This window comes from Hyperolius riggenbachi, chromosome 6 (genome assembly GCF_040937935.1).
Source record: "Hyperolius riggenbachi isolate aHypRig1 chromosome 6, aHypRig1.pri, whole genome shotgun sequence".
Lineage (NCBI taxonomy): Eukaryota > Metazoa > Chordata > Amphibia > Anura > Hyperoliidae > Hyperolius > Hyperolius riggenbachi.
In genome coordinates, this window is record NC_090651.1 from 46,132,471 (window position 1) to 46,154,996 (window position 22,526).

Consider the following 22,526-nt stretch of genomic DNA (forward strand, 5'->3'; position numbering starts at 1 on the left):
CCACTTTCCGTAATATCCCATTTCTATTTATTAATCACTGCATGGCGACAAAACTCATTGCTTTGTTTTGAAAATAATACAAGATTGTTGTTACCTGTGCCAAAAAAAACTGACATTTTCCGCATTTAAAAGACAATTTCCCTTTGAAATTTTAAAATCGTTTTTCTCAAAAACTATAAGGTCCTTTCGGAAAAAAATAGTTTCCTCTTATACCCCCCCCCCCCCCCCCCCTGTCCACATACCCTGAAAATTTGGTCTATGTTACATGTAAGGAGGCTTTGCAAAGCAGGAAAGTTCGGGTCCCCATTGACTTCCATTATGTTCGGTGTTCGGCACGAACGTACCGAACATCGGGACACCGTTCGGCCAAACGTTCTCGAACCCGAACATCTGGATCTTCGCCCATCACTAATTGTTACCAAGGCTAATATTTTCCTATATGCCTGCAAACCTTGGCCAAAGTCATTTTCACATCGAAAATGACATTTTTGATTATGAGAAAAAATTTGGAAAATACATTGTATTTTGCATTATGACAAAAAAATGTGAAGATGTGAATAATTGTTTTTTTACCGGGAAAACGCAAAAATCATTTATTTTTATTACAAAGATTCATTAACAATGCAAAAATTTACAAATTTATTGCAAAATTATTTTTGATGGCATTTTTGTTTAATAGCATTTGCATTATTATTGCGAAAAGAATATCAGCATTTTCGCTCATCACTGATGCTATCATGTCTACAACAGTAAGAAAAAAAGACACATTTGTAAGAAGGTTGTTTAGTAAACGTGCCTATAAGAAAAACGTATTGCGTACAGACAACATTAAAGAGAATCTGTATTGTTAAAATCACACAAAAGTAAACATACCAGTGCGTTAGGGGACATCTCCTATTGCCCTCTGTCACAATTTCGCCGCTCCCCGCCGCATTAAAAGTGGTTAAAAACAGTTTTAAAAACTTTGTTTATAAACAAACAAAATGGCCACCAAAACAGGAAGTAGGTTGATGTACAGTATGTCCACACATAGAAAATACATCCATACACAAGCAGGCTGTATACAGCCTTCCTTTTGAATCTCAAGAGATCATTTATGTGTTTCTTTCCCCCTGCATCTCTCATGCACTGAAGTTTCAGGCTGCTCTTTTCTTCCTGCAAACAGCTTTGCCCTTGTCTGTAATTCCTCACTATGTGAAAGCCCAGCCAGCTCTGAGGACGATTTATCCAGCTTGTAAAAGATAAGAGAGAAGAGAGAAGCTGCTCTAATCTAAATAACACACAGGCAGTGTGCATAGAGGGGCCTGGAAGGAGGAGTTCATAGCAGAACCACAACACTGAAGAACTTGGCAGCCTTCCAGACACAGGCTGACAAGTCTGACAAGAGAGAGATAAGTTGATTTATTACAGAGACTGTGATAGCAGAAAGTGCTGCAGTAAGCCAGAACACATTAGAATAGCTCTTGGAACTTGTAGGATGATAAAAAACAGGATGCAATTTTTGTTACGGAGTCTCTTTAATGACCTGAATGCTAAAAAAGCAATACCTGGGGCCCGGGGGCCAGTTCAAAGAGCAAGGAAGATATCATCCGCAGAGCAGGATTATCTGTATGCATTACAGAAATTGATTGAAAAATTCAGAGCGAAGGGTATGAACTGTCCACTCTGCGGGACACTAGATACAGTGTGGACAGAAATCTGACAGAATTACTTTATTTTTCAAGACAAGTACAAGAAGAATTCTATCTTTTTATGCTGCAGAGTAATGATTTATCTGGCAAAAAAAGACAGGTAGCCAGGAAACTTTGGCTTTTTTAAGGCTACGTACAATGTTGAGTATACCAAAAGGATTAAAAAAGAAACAGTGGTCTCCAAAACATGCAGACTTGTCCATTCATTGTATATCTAAAAGAATAAAGATAAACTCATTTACTTCCCCCAAAAATTGACCCTATACTATGATGGGCACATAGGGATTAGATTGTGAGCTTCTCCGGAGGACAGTTAAGTGACAACACTATATACAGGGGCGGATTTATACTTTTTCCTGCCCTAGCCCCACTATTACCAGCTGCCCCCAGGCCAACAGCATACTAGACTTCCCCCCCAACATGGCAGAGATTAGATTGCAGGCTCCTCTCTGGACAGTTAATGACATGATAGCATGGATTAGATTAAAAGCTCCTTGCTGAGCAGCACTTTTGATGATTGACAGGCATTACAGAGATCACTGTAAGTGCCCATATGCTGCCTCTTCATCCCCCAAGTGCCAGATCCGACTGCTGGTAGCCACCCACCGCTATGTGCAAACTCTGTGTAGTAGGATTAATATTCGGCAGGATAACTGCTACTGCCTTCCTGCTGCCCACAGCCCGCCCCTTCCTTTCCTGGTGCCCTAGACCATGGCCTTAAAGGCCTTGCCTGAAAACCAGCTATGACTATAAACTCTGTAACAATGCACAACAAATGGCACAGTGAACAAGAGTAACTTTAGGAGGTATTAATCCCCTCTGAGTGGTTGTTCGATGTGGGTTTTTACCCCTGGATAATTGCAATAATATACAAACCCCACTAAAGGCTATCCTTACGTACAATTCCTAACAGTGCCAAAGTTCAGGGCCAGTGCTTTCATAGGGGCAAACTGTAACAAGTTACAATATGCACCCCGTGCCACACTCCAGAGGGCAGTGCCACCACCTTATAAGGGATACAAGCTTGACTCCCCCTTTGTGGGTCCACTCACCAGAAGCACTTTGAGGTTTGCTGCGTAACATATAAAGCCGGTCAGCCAAAGAAGAACTTACTCCATGAATGCAGACTCCAAGGTTTAATGGTTAAAAATGACATGCAGGGGATTGCACATGCACCTTCGACACCACCCTACGCGTTTCGTCACGCTCGTGACTCATTCAAGGGAGTCTGCATTCATGGAGTGAGTTCTTCTTTGGCTGACTGGCTTTATATGATACACAGCAAACCAAGAAGCATTTCTGGTGAGTGGACCCAAAAAGGGGGTGTCAAGCTTGTATCCCTTATAAGGTGGTGGAACTGCCCTCTGGAGTGCGGCACAGGGTGCATATTGTAACTTGTTGCAGGCAATACTTGGCACTATGTGTGTATTTTAAATTATTTTACAGGAAGGAGTAAGGAAATGCAGTAATCCTGTAATCCCATTAGTGTTAAGTGACAGAGGTGAAGTGACCTTACTATTGCTGTGATCGCCTGATATTCTTTCCCATTGGAGTGCAGTGATACTTTTTGGCTATAGGGGCAAACTGGCGAATTGCCCAGGGCCACAAGCCAGCTCGGGGGCCTCCTCAACTTTATTGTGGTCGTTGGTGACCCTGCAACATTTACAGTAGTGTAGCGACTCACCTGTCCTGGCTAGTGCGCTCCTCCATTGGACTGTGGCTCTCTGGGTTCCTGTCTTTCTCTCCGCTACCATCTTCCCAGTGACCCTGCGCCATTCTACGTCATAACATGCACCGGGTCATGGAGGAAAGGCTTGGACTCCCAGGAACACCACAGGCAGTGCATAAAGAATCAGGTAATTTGGGCACCGCCAGCCACCAGGTAAAACTGGATGCCACATAGACAGCAATGTTAATTGAAACTATAGCTATGCCCAGTGTATATTTTGGGTTCCGGACTTCAGTTTTGAGCAAATAGCGGTAGAAGGCAACACAGATATCGGCAGAGGGATCGATGGGAGGGTGGTAGGTTAGTGTTACAACTGCTTCAAACCACCCACAACCTCAGATCAAAAGGATTCAATAATAACTTGACCACCCCCAGAGTCCAACTAAAAACCCTTGGAGCTAGAGCTTTCTGTCATGCTGCCCCTACCCTGTGGAATGACAAACTTGATCAAGACAGCTCCAACCCTGGACATGTTTAAATCAAAACTGAAAGGCCACCTGTTTAGTCTGGCATTTATGATCACATAACTTCTTCCCCTGTACCCATCACTGTGCACTGATCTGAGACAAGCGTAGGCGTTTTGGGTCTAACGGTAGAAAAGGGCTTTACAAATGTTTTGTTGTTGTTACGAGTAGGTAGAGGGTGCGTTAGTGTGAGAAGAAGGTGAGGTAAAGTGATAGTAGAATATTGGGAAGAATTACCAATATATTACTATCAGTATTAGCCAGTTCTTAATAGCAGAATGTTGGTAATTTTACTGATATTCAACTAGTTACCGCAGCAACTTTTTTTTAAAACACATACAGTGCATGAATGAGTACATGCATTGCCTACATCAGCTGTGCCCAACCTAAGGCCCGCGGGACATTTGTGGCCCGCAAAGCCGACTTTTGTGGCCCACGTAAGTGTCCTTAGGTTGAGGATTGTGTCATACTATGTCATAGGTTTACACAGCGTACTCGTGTTCTCTGCAGTAGCGCTGTGATAGATAGAGTACCTCGTCCATTGGTTGCTGCAGGAACCCCCCTCCAATAGGAATCAGCCTTATTTCTATTGGAGGGAGGTTCCTGCAGTAACTAATGGGCGAGAGTCTATAACTATCACAGCGCTACTGCAAAGAACCCGAGAACGCTGTGTAAACCTATGACAATCCTCGATCCTCCTCCTCAGTACGGATTCTTGCTTTGGCTGTCCTCACGTGCTCCGGTTATCCTCTCCTAGATGCTTTGCCACTGCTCCGGCCTCTCATCTCAGGGGACAGTGTGACATCACACCCTACCAGCCGGTCAAGCTGTAAAAAAACTTTGCTCCACGCTGACCTTCACCCCCGGCTAGGCCACGGCAACTAATTGAGACCCCAGCTTCTGCTGAATAGTAGGCCGCAACTACCCGCAGCTCACACAGCACTTGTGCTGGGCAGGGAGATCACACAGAAAGCTTCTGCACATACACCCATTCATTTTCCAACACCATGTTTACCTTTACTAGAAAAATGTTAAAGATTTATATTTTGTATGTATGTGTTCTGGCCCACAAAATTTATCTTGATATGAAGTGCGGCCCTCGGGCGCAAAAAGGTTGGGCACCACTGGCCTACATGAATAGGCCCATATGAAAGGTTGAGCATCAAGTTATATGGGTTATTCTGGTTTAAATAGAGTTTTCTGCCTGATTAAATAAAGTCCAAAATGAATTATTTATAAAATATACAGCAGAATTGGAAGAGATGTTATGATACCTGTTGAGGTCCCGGTGGATGATGGGATAGGTGAGATTGTGAAGATACTCCATGCCTTTGGCCACGTCTACAGCTATAATCAGCTTTGATTGTAAGTCGAGATTTCTGAAACAAATATTTTATTCTGAATTAACTTAGCATACATTTACGCATTATTTCACAAAAAATGGTAAGGTACATTAGATGCATTGTTGCAAAAATAGACCAAGACCAGGACTTAACCACCTCTCGTTAACCTACCGTATCTATTGTCTGGGAGATGTGGGGGTGTCTTGACACCCTACAGAAAAGGCACAGGAAACAAAAGCGGGAGCCCAGTAGTGCAATACGTCAGGTATCAATATTGTGTGTAAAAGAAAATAAAGACACTGCTCACAAAGGAGGGTTGCATGGGGTAACCGACCACAAGAAGCAGGTGGAAATCACAAACCCGGCTCCACTCAGGGTGGTCCAAAATGTATTGGCCTGAGGAAGCGGGCTCAGACCCGCGAAACGCGTTGCCTGTGCTCAATAAAAATATTTTGTAAGTTTACATGGATTTCGCCATTGAGGTAAGATACCTCATTACTTTTTCGCTTTTAAACTGTTCTTACAAGTTTTTATCCAACCTGGGCGCCTCCTTCCCTTCTATGTGCATAACTATTGTCTGAAGCTTATTACTACTAGAAAATAGAAACAGGCTGGCATGGTGTTTTGGCCTACCCACCCTTCCTCAGGTTCTATGATTGTCTAGAGTGTGGTGGTGGACCTGAATGGCAGGAGGCTCAAAGAGATAAATATTTAGCTACAAGGTGACCCACAGAATACTGTTGTTGCAGTAACAGCATTATAGCATACTGTATTTCCTGCCCCGATAAATCACCAATGAGGTGATTGGTGCAGCAGATTGACTTTCTGGGATAGCTGCATATTCCTATTTATTGTTTTACAAACTTTGGTCTGAAGGCCGAAATGTCCTTCATCTGAAATCTCAACAGACAATTTTTTTCCAAGCATCGTTTACCTCTTTTGCTCATGGAGGAGAGAAAACAGCGATCCCCCAGAGACATACTGAGTCACAATGGCAAACTGGCTGGGGTCGTCCAAGCAGGCGCCAACAAACTGGATGACGCAAGGGTGGTTGAGGCGGCAGAGTATGGAGACCTCTCGACAGAACATGTCCACATCGGACTTGGAGCAGTACGTGTTGGCTCTGTACCTGATAGATTGGGAACATCATCAGCTTGTTAGTTGCAGTACAAATCCATTATAGGAATAAAGAGCTCAGCATAGAGAATTTTGTTTTAGTTTTGGATAGTTTGGAAATGAGTCAGAATCACTGGGAACCTTTAATATTTTTCTACAAAATAAAAAATGTATCCAGAATGAAAAGTAAAAAATAAATAAAATAAAAATCCTGGAATTGGCAAAAGGGGCAAATAATTTAATCTTTATCTACCAATCAGAATTCATGTCACATTGATATGCCTTAAAGGAAACTTGAAGCAAAAATAAACTTATGAGAAAATTAATTATATGTGTAGTACAGCTAAGAAATAAAACATTAGTAGCAAAAAAAAAAAAAAAAAAGGTCTCATATTGTTTTCCAGTACAGGAAGAGTTAAAAAAAAACTTCAGTTATCTATGCAAAAGAGCTTCTCTGAGCTATTCGGCTGAATACAGTCTTGTTTTTTGAAGCACTTAAACAGCCAAGAAACAGCTTGAAATCAGGTTCTACTGCAGGAAAGTTCAAAGAGTCATTATTTCTGCTTTGTTTTATAGCTTAAAGTGAACCTTAAGTCAATTATAAAAAATGAGATTTACTCACCTGCGGCCTCCTGGCCGCAATAGCAGCATAGGGGGCAATATACAGGCTGGGAACGCAAAGAATCACTCACGTCCCCATGCCTGTCGGCCGGTGACGGCCAAACCGGAAGTGTTCGCCAGCGGGTCCTGGAGCGTCAGAGCGGGGCTGCGAAGGGCACCGATCGGCTGCTGGGGTCTGAGGGAAGCCCCAGGTGAGTAAATCTCATTTTTTATAGTTGACTTAAGGTTCACTTTAAAAGACAGAGGCCCATATGCAATTAACCTTTTCTCCTGAGTTTTCTCCTGGGATATAATTTTTCAACTTTTTTTGTTGTTGTTGAAACAATCAATCTATATATATAATAGACTAAGTGCCTCAACCTTCAAACAAGAAGAAGAAGTACTTTGCATGAGAAAATGTATGCGTGCTCAAACACCAAGTTTAAGGCCTCTTTTCCACGGACTGTTGAGCTGTGTGCTCAGCAAGCAGTTACCAGGCAGCAGTGAGCAGATACCAGGCAGCAACAAGCAGTTACCAGGCAGCAGCAAGCAGTTATCAGGCAGCAGTGAGCAGATACCAGGCAGCAACAAGCAGTTACCAGGCAGCAGCAAGCAGTTACCAGGCAGCAGTGAGCAGATACCAGGCAGCAACAAGCAGTTACCAGGCAGCAGCAAGCAGTTACCAGGCAGCAGTGAGCAGATACCAGGCAGCAACAAGCAGTTACCAGGCAGCAACAAGCAGTTACCAGGCAGCAGCAAGCAGTTACCAGGCAGCAGTGAGCAGTTACCAGGCAGCAGTGAGCAGTTGTGAGAGTTTGAGAGCCATTTCACTGCCTATTCGCAGTCCATGGAAAAGAGGCCTTACCCTAGCAAGTCTGACATTGCAAATCTGGCCTAATTGGCTATGCATGAGGCAATGCTCATGCAAATGCATGCACAAAGCAATACCACAAAGCAGTCACCCTGCTACATGCTACATTAGCACTATCCGGCTTAGTGCACACCAGAGCGGTTCGGCAGCGTTTTGCGATCCACTTGCAGCTGCCGATACGCTTGGGTAATGTATTTCAATGGGCTGGTGCACACCAGAGCAGGAGGCGTTTTGCTTAAACGCATACTCCCGAGGTGAGGCATTTTTTGGATTGCGGAGGCGTTTCTGCCTCCAATGTAAAGTATAGGAAAAACGCAAACCGCTCTGAAAAACGGCAGTTCAGAGCGGTTTTGCAGGCGTTTTTGTTACAGAAGCTGTTCAGTAACAGCTTTACTGTAACAATATATGAAATCTACTACACCAAAAACGCTTTACAAAACCGCAAAATGCTAGGTGAAATGCTACAGAAAAATAAGAAAAAGCGTTTCAAAATCTGCTAGCATTTTGCGGATCTGCTAGCAGTTTTTGGTGTGCTCCAGGCCTCCAGGAGCGCCACGGGGAGGATTCCCAATGCCCCCTTTTGTATACAACTGGGGGGACCGCAGGGTCCCAGGCTCTCTCACTGCCTGGAAACCACAGCGGCACCCTGGAGGGGGAGGCTGGGTGGCGTGGACAACCCCCCCCCAAGTGTGACCAGCGCCGGGGAGAGCCCTCTGCACCCACCTCCCGATATTAAAAACAGGCACTTACCTTAACGTCCATTGCGTTCTGCTACATGCGCATTAATTTGGGGGTACCACATGAGAAAGGAGAGAAGCATGGGTCACCCCGAGCTTTAGAGCTCAGGGCTGGCTCACATACAGCACTCCAGAGGGGGGGGGGGAGGACAGGCGCACTCACTCCAGGGTTCACACCACCGGAGCAAGCCATCCACCACCTGCCTCCAAAGGATACAAACTGCACAAAATGCTTTCCATGAGAAAATTAATGCGCATGTAGCAGAACCCAATGGATGTTAAGGTAAGTGGCTGTTTTTAATATTAGGAGGTGGGTGCGGACGGCTCTCCTAAGCGCTGGCCACGCTTGGGGGGGGGGGGGGGCGGCTGCGCCACCCAGCCTCCCACTCCCACTTCCCAGGCAGCGAGAGAGCACTTTGCAGTATTGGTTTTTTGACCCTGCATAGTTTGGCATGCGAAAGCAAATGCATAATTGCATGAGCATTGCCTCATGAATAGCCAATTAGGCCAGATTTGGAAAGCCAGACTTGCTAGGGTTAAACTTGGTGTTTGAGCACGCAAAATTTTTCTCCCCCCCACACTTGGGGGGGGGGGGTGCAGCTGCGCCACCCAGCCTCCCCCTCCGGGGTGCCGCTGTGGTTCCCAGGCAGTAAGAGAGCCTGGGACCCCGCAGTCCCCCGGTTGTATGGGGGCATTCGGAATCCTCCCCGTGGCGCTCCTGGATAGTGCTAATGTAGCATGAACTAATACCCGCAGGGCGATCGCTTTGCGGTATTGGTTTTTGGACCCTGCATAGTTTGACATGCGAAAGCAAATGCATATTTGCATGAGCATTGCCTCATGAATAGCCAATTAGGCCGGATTTGCAAAGCCAGACTTGCTAGGGTTAAACTTGGTGTCTGAGCACGCATACATTTTCTCATGGAAAGCCTACTTCTTCTTGCTTCAAGGTTGAGGCACGTACTGTATTAGATAGATAGATGCGGCGTATGCTACGACGCGGGTTGGCTAGTTTTTATTAATTTGAAACAAAGGTAACAAGAAACATCGTCAATATTATGCAAACATAGTATAGGTCAATAATAGTCATATACCGTAAATACCGTGATGACATTTAATATAATACTAATATGACATTAAAGATAATACTAATATGATCTAGACCAGACCTATAAGCAAAGACATTAGGAAGGAAGATTATCTCATTGATATCTATGAAAGACCAGTACAAAGTGATGTACACGTGAGAAGTGGAACGGAGATCATACATGATTCCAAACATTTTTTACAGATAAATAACTGCAAAGTGGTGTGTGCATAATTATTCAGCCCCCTTTGTCTGAGTTCAGTCAGTTGCCAATAGACATTTCCTGATGAGTGCTAATGACTAAATAGAGTGTACCTGTGTGTAATCTAATGTCAGTACAAATACAGCTGCTCTGTGACAGCCTCAGAGGTTGTCTAAGAGAATATTGGGAGCAACAACACACCAGACAGGTCAGGGATAAAGTTATTGAGAAATTTAAAGCAGGCTTAGGCTACAAAAATATTTCCAAGGCCTTGAACATCCCACGGAGCACTGTTCAAGCGCTCATTCAGAAATGGAAGGAGAATGGCACAACTGTAAACCTACCAAGACAAGGCCGTGTACCTAAACTCACAGGCCGAACAAGTAGAGCGCTGATCAGAAATGCAGTCAAGAGGCCCATGGTGACTCTGGACGAGCTGCAGAGATCTACAGCTCAGGTGGGGGAATCTGTCCATAGGACAACTATTAGTCGTGCACTGCACAAAGTTGGCCTTTATGGAAAAATGGCAAGAAGAAAGCCATTGTTAACAGAAAAGCATAAAAAGTTCCGTTTGCAGTTTGCCACAAGCCATGTAGTGGAAACAGCAAACATGTAGAAGAAGGTGCTCTGGTCAGATGAGACCAAAATGGAACTTTTTGGCCAAAATGCAAAACGCTATGTGTGGCGGAAAACTAACACTGCACATCACTCTGAACACACCATCCCCACTGACAAATATGGTGGTGGCAGCATCATGCTCTGGGGATGCTTCTCTTCAGCAAGGACAGGGAAGCTGGTCAGAGTTGATGGGAAGATGGATGGAGCCAAATACAGGGCAATCTTGGAAGAAAACCTCTTGGAGTCTGCAAAAGACTTGAGACTGGGGTGGATGTTCACCTTCCAGCAGGACAACGACCCTAAACATAAAGCCAGGGCAACAATGGAATGGTTTAAAACAAAACATATCCATGTGTTACAATGGCCCAGTCAAAGTCCAGATCTACAGGATCTTCTCAAAAAATTAGCATATTGTGATAAAGTTCATAATTTTTTATAATGTACTGATAAACATTAGACTTTCATATATTTTAGATTCATTACACTACAACTGAAGTAGTTCAAGCCTTTTATTGTTTTAATATTGATGATTTTGGCATACAGCTCATGAAAACCCAAAATTCCTATCTCAAAAAATTAGCATATTTCATCCGACCAATAAAAGAAAAGTGTTTTTAAAACAAAAAAAGTCAACCTTCAAATAATTATGTTCAGTTATGCACTCAATACTTGGTCGGGAATCCTTTTGCAGAAATGACTGCTTCAATGCGGCGTGGCATGGAGGCAATCAGCCTGTGGCACTGCTCAGGTGTTATGGAGGCCCAGGATGCTTCGATAGCGGCCTTAAGCTCATCCAGAGTGTTGGGTCTTGCGTCTCTCAACTTTCTCTTCACAATATCCCACAGATTCTCTATGGGGTTCAGGTCAGGAGAGTTGGCAGGCCAATTGAGCACAGTAATACCATGGTCAGTAAACCATTTACCAGTGGTTTTGGCACTGCGAGCAGGTGCCAGGTCGTGCTGAAAAATGAAATCTTTATCTCCATAAAGCTTTTCAGCAGATGGAAGCATGAACCCACTTTTGAACCAGAAACAGAGGCAGAAGCGCCTGGCCTGGGCTACAGAGAAGCAGCACTGGACTGTTGCTCTGTGGTCCAAAGTACTTTTTTCGGATGAAAGCAACTTTTACATGTGATTCGGAAATCAAGGTGCCAGAGTCTGGAGGAAGACTGGGGAGAGGGAAATGCCAAAATGCCTGAAGTCCAGTGTCAAGTACCCACAGTCAGTGATGGTCTGGGGTGCCATGTCAGCTGCTGGTGTTGGTCTACTGTGTTTTATCAAGGGCAGGGTCAATGCAGCTAGCTATCAGGGGATTTTGGAGCACTTCATGCTTCCATCTGCTGAAAAGCTTTATGGAGATGAAGATTTCATTTTTCAGCATGACCTGGCACCTGCTCACAGTGCCAAAACCACTGGTAAATGGTTTACTGACCATGGTATTACGGTGCTCATTTGGCCTGCCAACTCTCCTGACCTGAACCCCATAGATAATCTGTGGGATATTGTGAAGAGAAAGTTGAGAGACGCAAGACCCAACACTCTGGATGAGCTTAAAGGGAAGGTTCAGGGACTATCTGAAAAAAATAAAAATCCCCATCCACTTACCTGGGGCTTCCTCCAGCCCGTGGCAGGCAGGAGGTGCCCTCGGCGCCGCTCCGCAGGCTCCCGGTGGTCTCCGGTGGCGCGCCCGACCTGGCCAGGCCGGCGGCCAGGTCGGGCTCTTCTGCGCTCCAAGGCCCGGCACTTCTGCGTCCCACGCCGGCGCTCTGACGTCATCGGACGTCCTCCGGGCTGTACTGCGCAGGCGCAGTAGTTCTGCGCCTGCGCAGTACAGCCCGGAGGACGTCCAATGACGTCAGCGCGCCGGCGTGGGACGCAGAAGTGCCGGGCCTTGGAGCGCAGAAGAGCCCGACCTGGCCGCCGGCCTGGCCAGGTCGGGCGCGCCACCGGAGACCACCGGGAGCCTGCGGAGCGGCGCCGAGGGCACCTCCTGCCTGCCACGGGCTGGAGAAAGCCCCAGGCAAGTGGATGGGGATTTTTATTTTTTTCAGATAGTCCCTGAACCTTCCCTTTAAGGCCGCTATCGAAGCATCCTGGGCCTCCATAAAACCTGAGCAGTGCCACAGGCTGATTGCCTCCATGCCACGCCGCATTGAAGCAGTCATTTCTGCAAAAGGATTCCCGACCAAGTATTGAGTGCATAACTGAACATAATTATTTGAAGGTTGACTTTTTTTTGTTTTAAAAACACTTTTCTTTTATTGGTCGGATGAAATATGCTAATTTTTTGAGATAGGAATTTTGGGTTTTCATGAGCTGTATGCCAAAATTATCAATATTAAAACAATAAAAGGCTTGAACTACTTCAGTTGTGTGTATTTGAATCTAAAATATATGAAAGTCTAATGTTTATCAGTACATTACAAAAAATAATGAACTTTATCACAATATGCTAATTTTTTGAGAAGACCCTATAAATCCAATCAAGAATCTGTGGCAAGATCTGAAAACTGCTGTTCACAAACGCTGTTCATCTAATCTGACTGAGCTGGAGCTGTTTTGCAAAGAAGAATGGGCAAGGATTTCAGTCTCTAGATGTGCAAAGCTGGTAGAGACATACCCTAAAAGACTGGCAGATGTAATTGCAGCAAAAGGTGGTTCTACAAAGTATTGACTCAGGGGGCTGAATAATTACGCACACGCCACTTTGCAGTTATTTATTTGTAAAAAATGCTTGGAATCATGTATGATTTTTGCTCCACTTCTCACGTGTACACCACTTTGTATTGGTCTTTCACGGGGAATTCTAATAAAATTGATTCATGTTTGTGGCAGTAACGTGACCAAATGTGGAAAACTTCAAGGGGGCCAAATACTTTTGCAAGCCCCTGTAACTTTATTATTACTTATCGCAATGAAATGAACTATATCTTGTTTTTTTCGCCACCAATTAGGCTTTCTTTGGGTGGGACATTATGCCAAGAATTATTTTATTCTGAATGTGTTTTAATGGGAAAATAGGAAAAAATGTGGGGAAAAAATCAATATTTTTCAGTTTTCGGCCTTTATAGTTTTTAAATAATGTGTGCTACTGTTATTAAAATCCATGAAATGTATTTTCTCACTTGTCCCCGTTATTACACCATTTAAATTATGTCCCTATCACAATGTTTGGCGCCAATATTTTATTTGGAAATAAAGGTGCATTTTTTTTCAGTTTTGCGCTCATCCCTAATTACAAGCCCATAGTTTATAAAGTAACAGTGTTGTACCCTCTTGACATAAATATTTAAAGAGTTCAGCCCCTAAAGTAACTATTTATGTTTTTTTTTTATTGTCATTTTTTTTTCTTTTTATTACAAAAAATAAATAAATTGGGAAGTGTGGGAGGTAATGAGTTAATTTATAGTGTAAAAGTATGTATTTGTATATGAAAAATGTTTTGGATGTAGTTTTACTATTTGGCCACAAGATGGCCACAGTAATTTTTTGTTCATGCGACCTGTAAGCGTTGGAAGTACGCTTACAGGACGTTCAATGAGGCTGGGAAACTTTTGTTTTCTCACAATGATCGCGCTGCTTCTCATAGAAGCAGCCGATCATTGCTGGGGCTGAGATCAACGAACGGGAATGGTTTTTCCTGCTTATTTATCTCCGGGCGAGCAGCCGGCGGCGTGCACGAGCGCGGGAGCGCGGAGAATTGCAAAGTGCTGAAAATCTTACTAATATTTATAAATGCAAAAGTTTGGATATTTGGATGTTTTTTACTCAATTACGCAACCATGACTGAACGGATTTGAAAGAAATTTGGCACATACATAGTACATTACCTGGAATAACATATAGGATACTTTTTATCCCCATAACCAAAAAGTGGGTGGAGACAAATACAAATTTCAAAGGGGATTATTTAATTGCTGCCATTTGCACTGTTAATGGCACAAGCCTCAAAAGTGGTACAGTTGGTTATTGTGTGACTGGGGTTCAAATTCAGAAAAGGGGATGGAGCCACAAACATCCAATCAGATTTGTTTCATTTCAGTGCAACTTATTGATGCCAAAGAACGCAAGCTCACAAACTTGGTTATCAAACTTTGCACAGTTGGTCACTGGGTGGCTGGGATTAATATTCAGAAAAGTGGGTGGAGCCTATAAAAGCCAATCAATATTCACCTATTGATTTTCAAGGAGAATATTTCATTGCTGCCATTCTTGCACTGTTAATGGCACAAGCCTCAAACCTGGTACCATTGGTCATTGGGTGACTGGGGTTCAAATTCAGAAAAGGGGTGGAGCCACAGCCAATCAGAATTGTTTCAATTCAATGCAAATGATTGATGCCAAAGACCACAAGCTCACAAACTACGGTAGGTCATTGAGTAATTGAGTAATTGTGTGTTAGGGTTAGAAAAAATGGGCGGAGGCAACACCAGCCAAATACATACAGGGCAACGCCGGGCCATCAGCTAGTGTATTATAAATAGAAGATGAAAAAATATCTCATAGGAGAAAACTTAATTGCAAAAGTTAATTGCCAGAGTGTGGTTTCTAAACTGCAACTGTGACAGTATTATGCAAGGTTTCTTTTTCTTTTTCTTTTTTTTTAAAGCTATATAACTGAAAAATAAAATATGAGACTTTTTTCTTTGCTACTAATGTTCTATCCATACTACACATACAATAATCCAATAATCCATTATATCATTTTTTTTTCCACTTCAGGTTTGCTTTAAGGGGAAGATCCGCAGTAAAATAAAAAAAAAATCCAAATCCACTTACCTGCGGCTTCCTCCAGCCCCTGGCAGGCAGGACGTGCCCTCGGCGCCGCTCCGCAGGCTCCCGGTGGTCTTCGGTGGCGTGCCTGACCTGGCCAGGCCGGCTGCCAGGTCGGGCTCTTCTGCGCTCCAACGTGCGCCTCAAAAGGGCGCGCTGAAGTCATCGGACATCCTCCAGGCTGTACTGCGCAGGCGCAGTAGTTCTGCGCCTGCGCAGTACAGCCCGGAGGATGTCTAATGACGTCAGCGCACCCCCGGGAAGCGCATTTTGGAGCGCAGAAGAGCCCGACCTGGCAGGCAGCCCGCCTGGCCAGGTCGGGTCGGCCACCGAAGAACACTGGGAGCCTGCGGAGCGGCGCCGAGGGCACGTCCTGCCTGCCAGGGGCTGGAGGAAGCCCCTGGTAAGTGGATTTGGATTTTTTTAACTGCATGAACCTTCCCTTTAAGCAAACTGACATCTGGTTGGTGTATGAGCTTCTACGCTCTGAAAATCTGAAAAATTTTCCCTCTCTTTTTTTTCCTAACTTTACTTTGGTTCAATAAATACTAAATACAAGACTCTTGACAGTCATGTTGTCTTTTTTTGTGAGATGAAATAAATTTCCTGATTTCACCTTTTCACAGCCACGATTTTATTGCGGCATCTTCCTTTGTATACTTTCCCGAATGACCCTGCGAGATAGGAAAGAAAGGTTCACAGCTACGACTAAATAATTAACAGCACTTCAGAGGCTGCAGCTCACAACTTATCTCACACCTGATCCAATTATTTCATGAAATTCAATTTCGGACATCTGGAGGTGAAAGTGCGAGGGCAGGCTGGCACGCAGAAGCAGCACGTCCGCTTTCTCTGCAAAAGATTATTGATAAAGAAACAAAAGGTCTGGGTTTGACATTAAAAATGATGACCGATTACATGTCGTAATATACTGTGCATCCTCTACAAACCAGGAAATCCTGCTATCAGCTCCTGCTCCGTATATTGTTATTCAGAGAGTTATTCTAAAAGCATACGAGAGGAATCGCTGCCGGGAGACTTGGGCGCAGGATACAGTCCCAGCGGCGTTAAATACTATTCCCCCTCCAGGCCGCCACGGATGGTGGGGTATGAAATAATTCGGCTTCCAGCAATTGCTGGTGGCCGAATTATAGTGTATTATTGTGTTTTACACAGTTACTCACTGTGCGCCACTATAGCAGTAATTCCTATTACGGCCTATTGTGGTGCCGGCTGCGCCCAAATCTCCTGCGCTCAGGGGCGTAACAATAGACCCTGCAAGGGATGCATCTGCAGGGGGGCCCAGAAGCAACAGAGGGCCCCATCCTGAGAGACTGACAACTAAGGGCAAGGAGACAAAAAACTTTCTGCTCTCTGCACAATTGTTCTAATGACCACATTTGCTCAGCCACTGATAAGGATTCATACAAAGTTTTGCAGATAAAGATTTTTAGACAGTCCCTATTCAGTGTGCATCAGGCTCTTGTGTACATCGCCCAGCCACCTTGGTAGGAGGGGGCCTCATCCAAAGTTCTGCAGGGAGGCCCAGGGATTTCTAGTTAAGCCCCTGCCTGCGCTGGAATGAAAGTGTTCGTTTTAAAAAGGCACTGTAGAGACATATAGTGGAATGTAGTAAATTGTTCAGGATACCCACTCTTAAAGAGACTCTGTAATGAAAAAAAATTCCCCTGGCCGTTACTCACCTCTGTCGGGGGAAGCCTCGGGATCCTATTGAGGCTTCCCCCATCCTTCTGGGTCTCACTGCAGCCCACTGAATGCACAGCAGACAATTTGTCAGGCTCTGCAATACTTACCTTTCCCTGTTCCAGCGACGGGGGCACTGTTGCGGCTCTCCCCTTTGGAAATAGGTGGAAATAGCCGATCTCAGTCTGGTCCGCTTTACTGTGCAGGTGCAGTAGAGCGGACCCGACTAGGATCAGCTATTTTCGCCTATTTCCGAGGGGAGAGCCGCTACTGCAATTTTCTATCGGGTTGACGGTTGAACTGATTATTTCTGACAGGTCTGATCTGATTTCCAATCGTTTTTTTACAGATTTTGTATAGAAATGATCAGAAAATCGGAGATCAGATCAGTTTCAGGACAATTTATCAGACTGACTTGCAATTAGTGGTGGTGATGTCTAGGAGAACTCTAATGCCTGGTACACACCATGCTATTTCCCCTCACATAGACGGGTTGAATAGATTATTTCAGACAGGTTCGATCTGATTGTTTTTCTGAACGATTTTGTATAGAAATGATCAGAAAATAGATCAGAAATTGTTCAGAAATCAGATTGAACCTGTTGGAAGTAATCAATTTGACCGGTCTACCTGACGGGCCATTGCATGGTGTGTACCAGGCAATAATAGAGAAGCATATGATTTGTTTGATCAGCTAATAGATTTATATCTAATCTAAAAATAACTTTTTGGCTGTGGTGGTGTAAGGGTGGCTGTGGTGTAAGGGTGGCTGGGTGGTGTAAGGGTGGCTGGGTGGTGTAAGGGTGGCTGTGGTGTAAGGGTGGCTGGGTGGTGTAAGGGTGGCTGTGGTGTAAGGGTGGCTGGGTGGTGTAAGGGTGGCTGGGTGGTGTAAGGGTGGCTGTGGTGTAAGGGTGGCTGGGTGGTGTAAGGGTGGCTGTGGTGTAAGGGTGGCTGGGTGGTGTAAGGGTGGCTGGGTGGTGTAAGGGTGGCTGTGGTGTAAGGGTGGCTGGGTGGTGTAAGGGTGGCTGTGGTGTAAGGGTGGCTGGGTGGTGTAAGGGTGGCTGTGGTGGTGTAAGGGTGGCTGTGGTGGTGTAAGGATGGCTGGGTGGTGTAAGGGTGGCTGGGTGGTGTAAGGGTGGCTGTGGTGTAAGGGTGGCTGGGTGGTGTAAGGGTGGCTGGGTGGTGTAAGGGTGGCTGGGTGGTGTAAGGGTGGCTGTGGTGTAAGGGTGGCTGTGGTGTAAGGGTGGCTGGGTGGTGTAAGGGTGGCTGGGTGGTGTAAGGGTGGCTGGGTGGTGTAAGGGTGGCTGGGTGGTGTAAGGGTGGCTGTGGTGTAAGGGTGGCTGGGTGGTGTAAGGGTGGCTGTGGTGTAAGGGTGGCTGGGTGGTGTAAGGGTGGCTGGGTGGTGTAAGGGTGGCTGGGTGGTGTAAGGGTGGCTGTGGTGTAAGGGTGGCTGGGTGGTGTAAGGGTGGCTGTGGTGTAAGGGTGGCTGGGTCACGGGTGGTGTAAGGGTGGCTGGGTGGTGTAAGGGTGGCTGGGTGGTGTAAGGGTGGCTGTGGTGTAAGGGTGGCTGTGGTGTAAGGGTGGCTGGGTGGTGTAAGGGTGGCTGGGTGGTGTAAGGGTGGCTGGGTGGTGTAAGGGTGGCTGTGGTGTAAGGGTGGCTGGGTGGTGTAAGGGTGGCTGTGGTGTAAGGGTGGCTGGGTGGTGTAAGGGTGGCTGTGGTGGTGTAAGGGTGGCTGTGGTGGTGTAAGGGTGGCTGGGTGGTGTAAGGGTGGCTGTGGTGTAAGGGTGGCTGTGGTGTAAGGGTGGCTGGGTGGTGTAAGGGTGGCTGGGTGGTGTAAGGGTGGCTGGGTGGTGTAAGGGTGGCTGTGGTGTAAGGGTGGCTGGGTGGTGTAAGGGTGGCTGGGTGGTGTAAGGGTGGCTGGGTGGTGTAAGGGTGGCTGGGTGGTGTAAGGGTGGCTGGGTGGTGTAAGGGTGGCTGTGGTGTAAGGGTGGCTGGGTGGTGTAAGGGTGGCTGGGTGGTGTAAGGGTGGCTGGGTGGTGTAAGGGTGGCTGTGGTGTAAGGGTGGCTGGGTGGTGTAAGGGTGGCTGTGGTGTAAGGGTGGCTTGTGGTGTAAGGGTGGCTGTGGTGTAAGGGTGGCTGGGTGGTGTAAGGGTGGCTGTGGTGGTGTAAGGGTGGCTGTGGTGGTGTAAGGGTGGCTGGGTGGTGTAAGGGTGGCTGGGTGGTGTAAGGGTGGCTGTGGTGTAAGGGTGGCTGGGTGGTGTAAGGGTGGCTGGGTGGTGTAAGGGTGGCTGGGTGGTGTAAGGGTGACTGTGGTGTAAGGGTGGCTGTGGTGTAAGGGTGGCTGGGTGGTGTAAGGGTGGCTGGGTGGTGTAAGGGTGGCTGGGTGGTGTAAGGGTGGCTGTGGTGTAAGGGTGGCTGGGTGGTGTAAGGGTGGCTGTGGTGTAAGGGTGGCTGGGTGGTGTAAGGGTGGCTGGGTGGTGTAAGGGTGGCTGTGGTGTAAGGGTGGCTGTAGTGTAAGGGTGGCTGGGTGGTGTAAGGGTGGCTGGGTGGTGTAAGGGTGGCTGGGTGGTGTAAGGGTGGCTGTGGTGTAAGGGTGGCTGTGGTGTAAGGGTGGCTGGGTGGTGTAAGGGTGGCTGGGTGGTGTAAGGGTGGCTGGGTGGTGTAAGGGTGGCTGTGGTGGTGTAAGGGTGGCTGTGGTGTAAGGGTGGCTGGGTGGTGTAAGGGTGGCTGGGTGGTGTAAGGGTGGCTGTGGTGTAAGGGTGGCTGGGTGGTGTAAGGGTGGCTGGGTGGTGTAAGGGTGGCTGTGGTGTAAGGGTGGCTGGGTGGTGTAAGGGTGGCTGGGTGGTGTAAGGGTGGCTGTGGTGTAAGGGTGGCTGGGTGGTGTAAGGGTGGCTGTGGTGTAAGGGTGGCTGGGTGGTGTAAGGGTGGCTGTGGTGGTGTAAGGGTGGCTGTGGTGGTGTAAGGGTGGCTGTGGTGGTGTAAGGGTGGCTGGGTGGTGTAAGGGTGGCTGGGTGGTGTAAGGGTGGCTGTGGTGGTGTAAGGGTGGCTGGGTGGTGTAAGGGTGGCTGGGTGGTGTAAGGGTGGCCGGGTGGTGTAAGGGTGGCTGTGGTGTAAGGGTGGCTGTGGTGTAAGGGTGGCTGGGTGGTGTAAGGGTGGCTGGGTGGTGTAAGGGTGGCTGGGTGGTGTAAGGGTGGCTGGGTGGTGTAAGGGTGGCTGTGGTGTAAGGGTGGCTGGGTGGTGTAAGGGTGGCTGTGGTGTAAGGGTGGCTGGGTGGTGTAAGGGTGGCTGGGTGGTGTAAGGCCCGGCTCACACTTGCGGTGGCCCTCCGGAATCGCCGTGCCGGAGCCGCACCGCTTGCAGAACGGACGGAACGGACGCACGGCATAGCAATGAAAGCCTATGCGTCCGTTCACATGCGTCCGTTCTGCCGAACCGGAGCCGGACCGGATCCGGGCCGGATCCGGACTCCGGCCTCCGTTCCAACATGCGCTATTTTTTCATCCGGCTCCTCCGGCAGCCGTATCCGGGGCGGAGCCGGACTGCACCATCCGGCCAATACACACCAATGGGAACCGGAGAGCGCACAACACACTGGCTGAGAAATCCGGATGTTCTACCCCACTTCCTATGGGGATTGTTGCGGCGATATTGGATGGGGACACATGGGCAAGCATTTTGGAGTGGAGCAGCACAGCTGGATCCGGATCCGGAGATGTTGGCAGCATGTCGGAGGTGGAGGTGAGTGCTAAACAGCAGAGGGCCTGATTCCACAGGTCCCCCTTCTGCTGACCTCCCAGACCCCAACATTTTTTTTGTTTTTAACGTACTTTTGCCAAACGGATCCGGATCGCATCCTGATGGACACCTGATGCAACCTGACCGGATCCGGATCGGATCCGGATCAGAACCGTACGGTTCCGATCCGGATCCGGTCCGGATCCGGTCAGGTCATCCGGTCCGTTTGGCAAACAACCGCTAATGTGAACCGGGCCTAAGGGTGGCTGGGTGGTGTAAGGGTGGCTGTGGTGTAGGGGTGGCTGTGGTGTAAGGGTGGCTGGGTGGTGTAAGGGTGGCTGGGTGGTGTAAGGGTGGCTGGGTGGTGTAAGGGTGGCTGTGGTGTAAGAGTGGCTGGGTGGTGTAAGGGTGGCTGTGGTGTAAGGGTGGCTGGGTGGTGTAAGGGTGGCTGTGGTGGTGTAAGGGTGGCTGTGGTGTAAGGGTGGCTGGATGGTGTAATGGTTAAGGGCTCTGACACAGGAGACCAGGGTTCGAATCTTGGCTCTGCCTGTTCAGTAAGCCGGCACCTATTCAGCAGGAGACCTTAGGCAAGTCTCCCTAACACTGCTACTGCCTATAGAGCGCGTCGTAGTGGCTGCAGCTCTGGTGCTTTGAGTCCGCCAGGAGAAAAGCGCGATATAAGTGTTTGTCTTTGGCTTTTTAGTAGTAGCTAAAAACAGGGCTGGATTTACCATAAGGCACTGTAGGCACGAGCCTTCAGGCGCCTGATGATGGAAAGGCGGCCCCACTTCCCTCCCCGAGTGCCTCCCTCCCTCCTTCCCTATGCAGAGTCCTGAACAGAGTGTTAATAAGAGGTTACTCACCCATCTCTCAGCATTCCACTGGTTAGATCAGTGGGGGACCACTAGCTGTGTAATACTGAGGGTACTTCTGGCTAATACTAAGGGGCACCTGTAGCTACCTATGATGGGCAAGGGAAGTAGGGGAGAAGTGACATCTGTGGCAGTTAGCACACTTGCAGTGCAGTTTAGTGGGGGTTTGTAGGTTCATGAAGGGGGGGAAGTCTAGGGTGCCAGGACATCTGTGTCCATAGGCTTCCGTCTTGTAAATCCAGGCCTGGATAAAAAGGTAATATCAAACTTATTTCGAGTATATTTGATGTCAGGCTCCGCCCCCGCCACCTATGCAGAGCTTTCGGATCCCTGCACAATGATCCTTTTTTCCCGATCACCCACGATCTCTTTGGAAAAAATAAATGCTTGGGGGAGAAGTGGGTGAACGGGAAAAAGGGATTGGAAACAGTTAATGAAGCATCATTAGAAAGTTGAGCTGCAGCAAGGCCCCTTATGTATATCTGATGGCGGAGTAACCTTTCCTAACGGCTTCCACTTCTGTATTCTGATCACAAACTTGTGCCGCCTTTATCCACCAATACTGGTAGACTGGTAGACTTTCTCTAGGCTGGAACTTTGCCCATGTGAAAACTCTCAACATGCTTTCCAGCTATTTACTTTGCAAGGCATCTGCCGCTGTTACAGATCACTCCTAATGACAATCTGCTTGGAATGAGCCAATGTAATATTTATGTCTGCGGCGTATTAAAGACAGTTGTGTGCAGGCAGCCATAATTAGTTGTCTGTTTAGGGTAAAGTCTCACCTGAATAGTGCTAGAGGAGGGGCGGCTGAGCTCAGAGGAACATGTAAGATAAAGATCCTACAGGTACGGGAGTAAAGACAATCAGAGGTGTGCAATGCATCTGCTGCATACGGCAGAACTGGAGGCCCACTGGGGGTGTCTAAAAGGCAGCAGAAGAGGAACCATCTGGTCAGGATGTGGAGGACTCTCAGCTCTACTG

At 47.2% G+C, this 22,526-nt stretch overlaps 1 protein-coding gene across 3 annotated transcripts in view; it reads right to left on the minus strand.

Annotated features, from left to right (window-relative positions):
- TNNI3K (TNNI3 interacting kinase) overlaps positions 1-22,526 on the minus strand; it is a 409,379-nt gene that overhangs the window by 266,039 nt on the left and 120,814 nt on the right. For all 3 annotated transcript variants that reach the window (XM_068239216.1, XM_068239218.1, XM_068239219.1), the window contains 4 exons: positions 15,990-16,082; positions 15,847-15,904; positions 6,162-6,356; positions 5,159-5,263 (listed from right to left, as the gene is read on the minus strand). In XM_068239216.1, the coding sequence (XP_068095317.1) occupies positions 5,159-5,263; positions 6,162-6,356; positions 15,847-15,904; positions 15,990-16,082 (451 nt within the window). The remainder of the gene's footprint in view (positions 1-5,158; positions 5,264-6,161; positions 6,357-15,846; positions 15,905-15,989; positions 16,083-22,526) is intronic.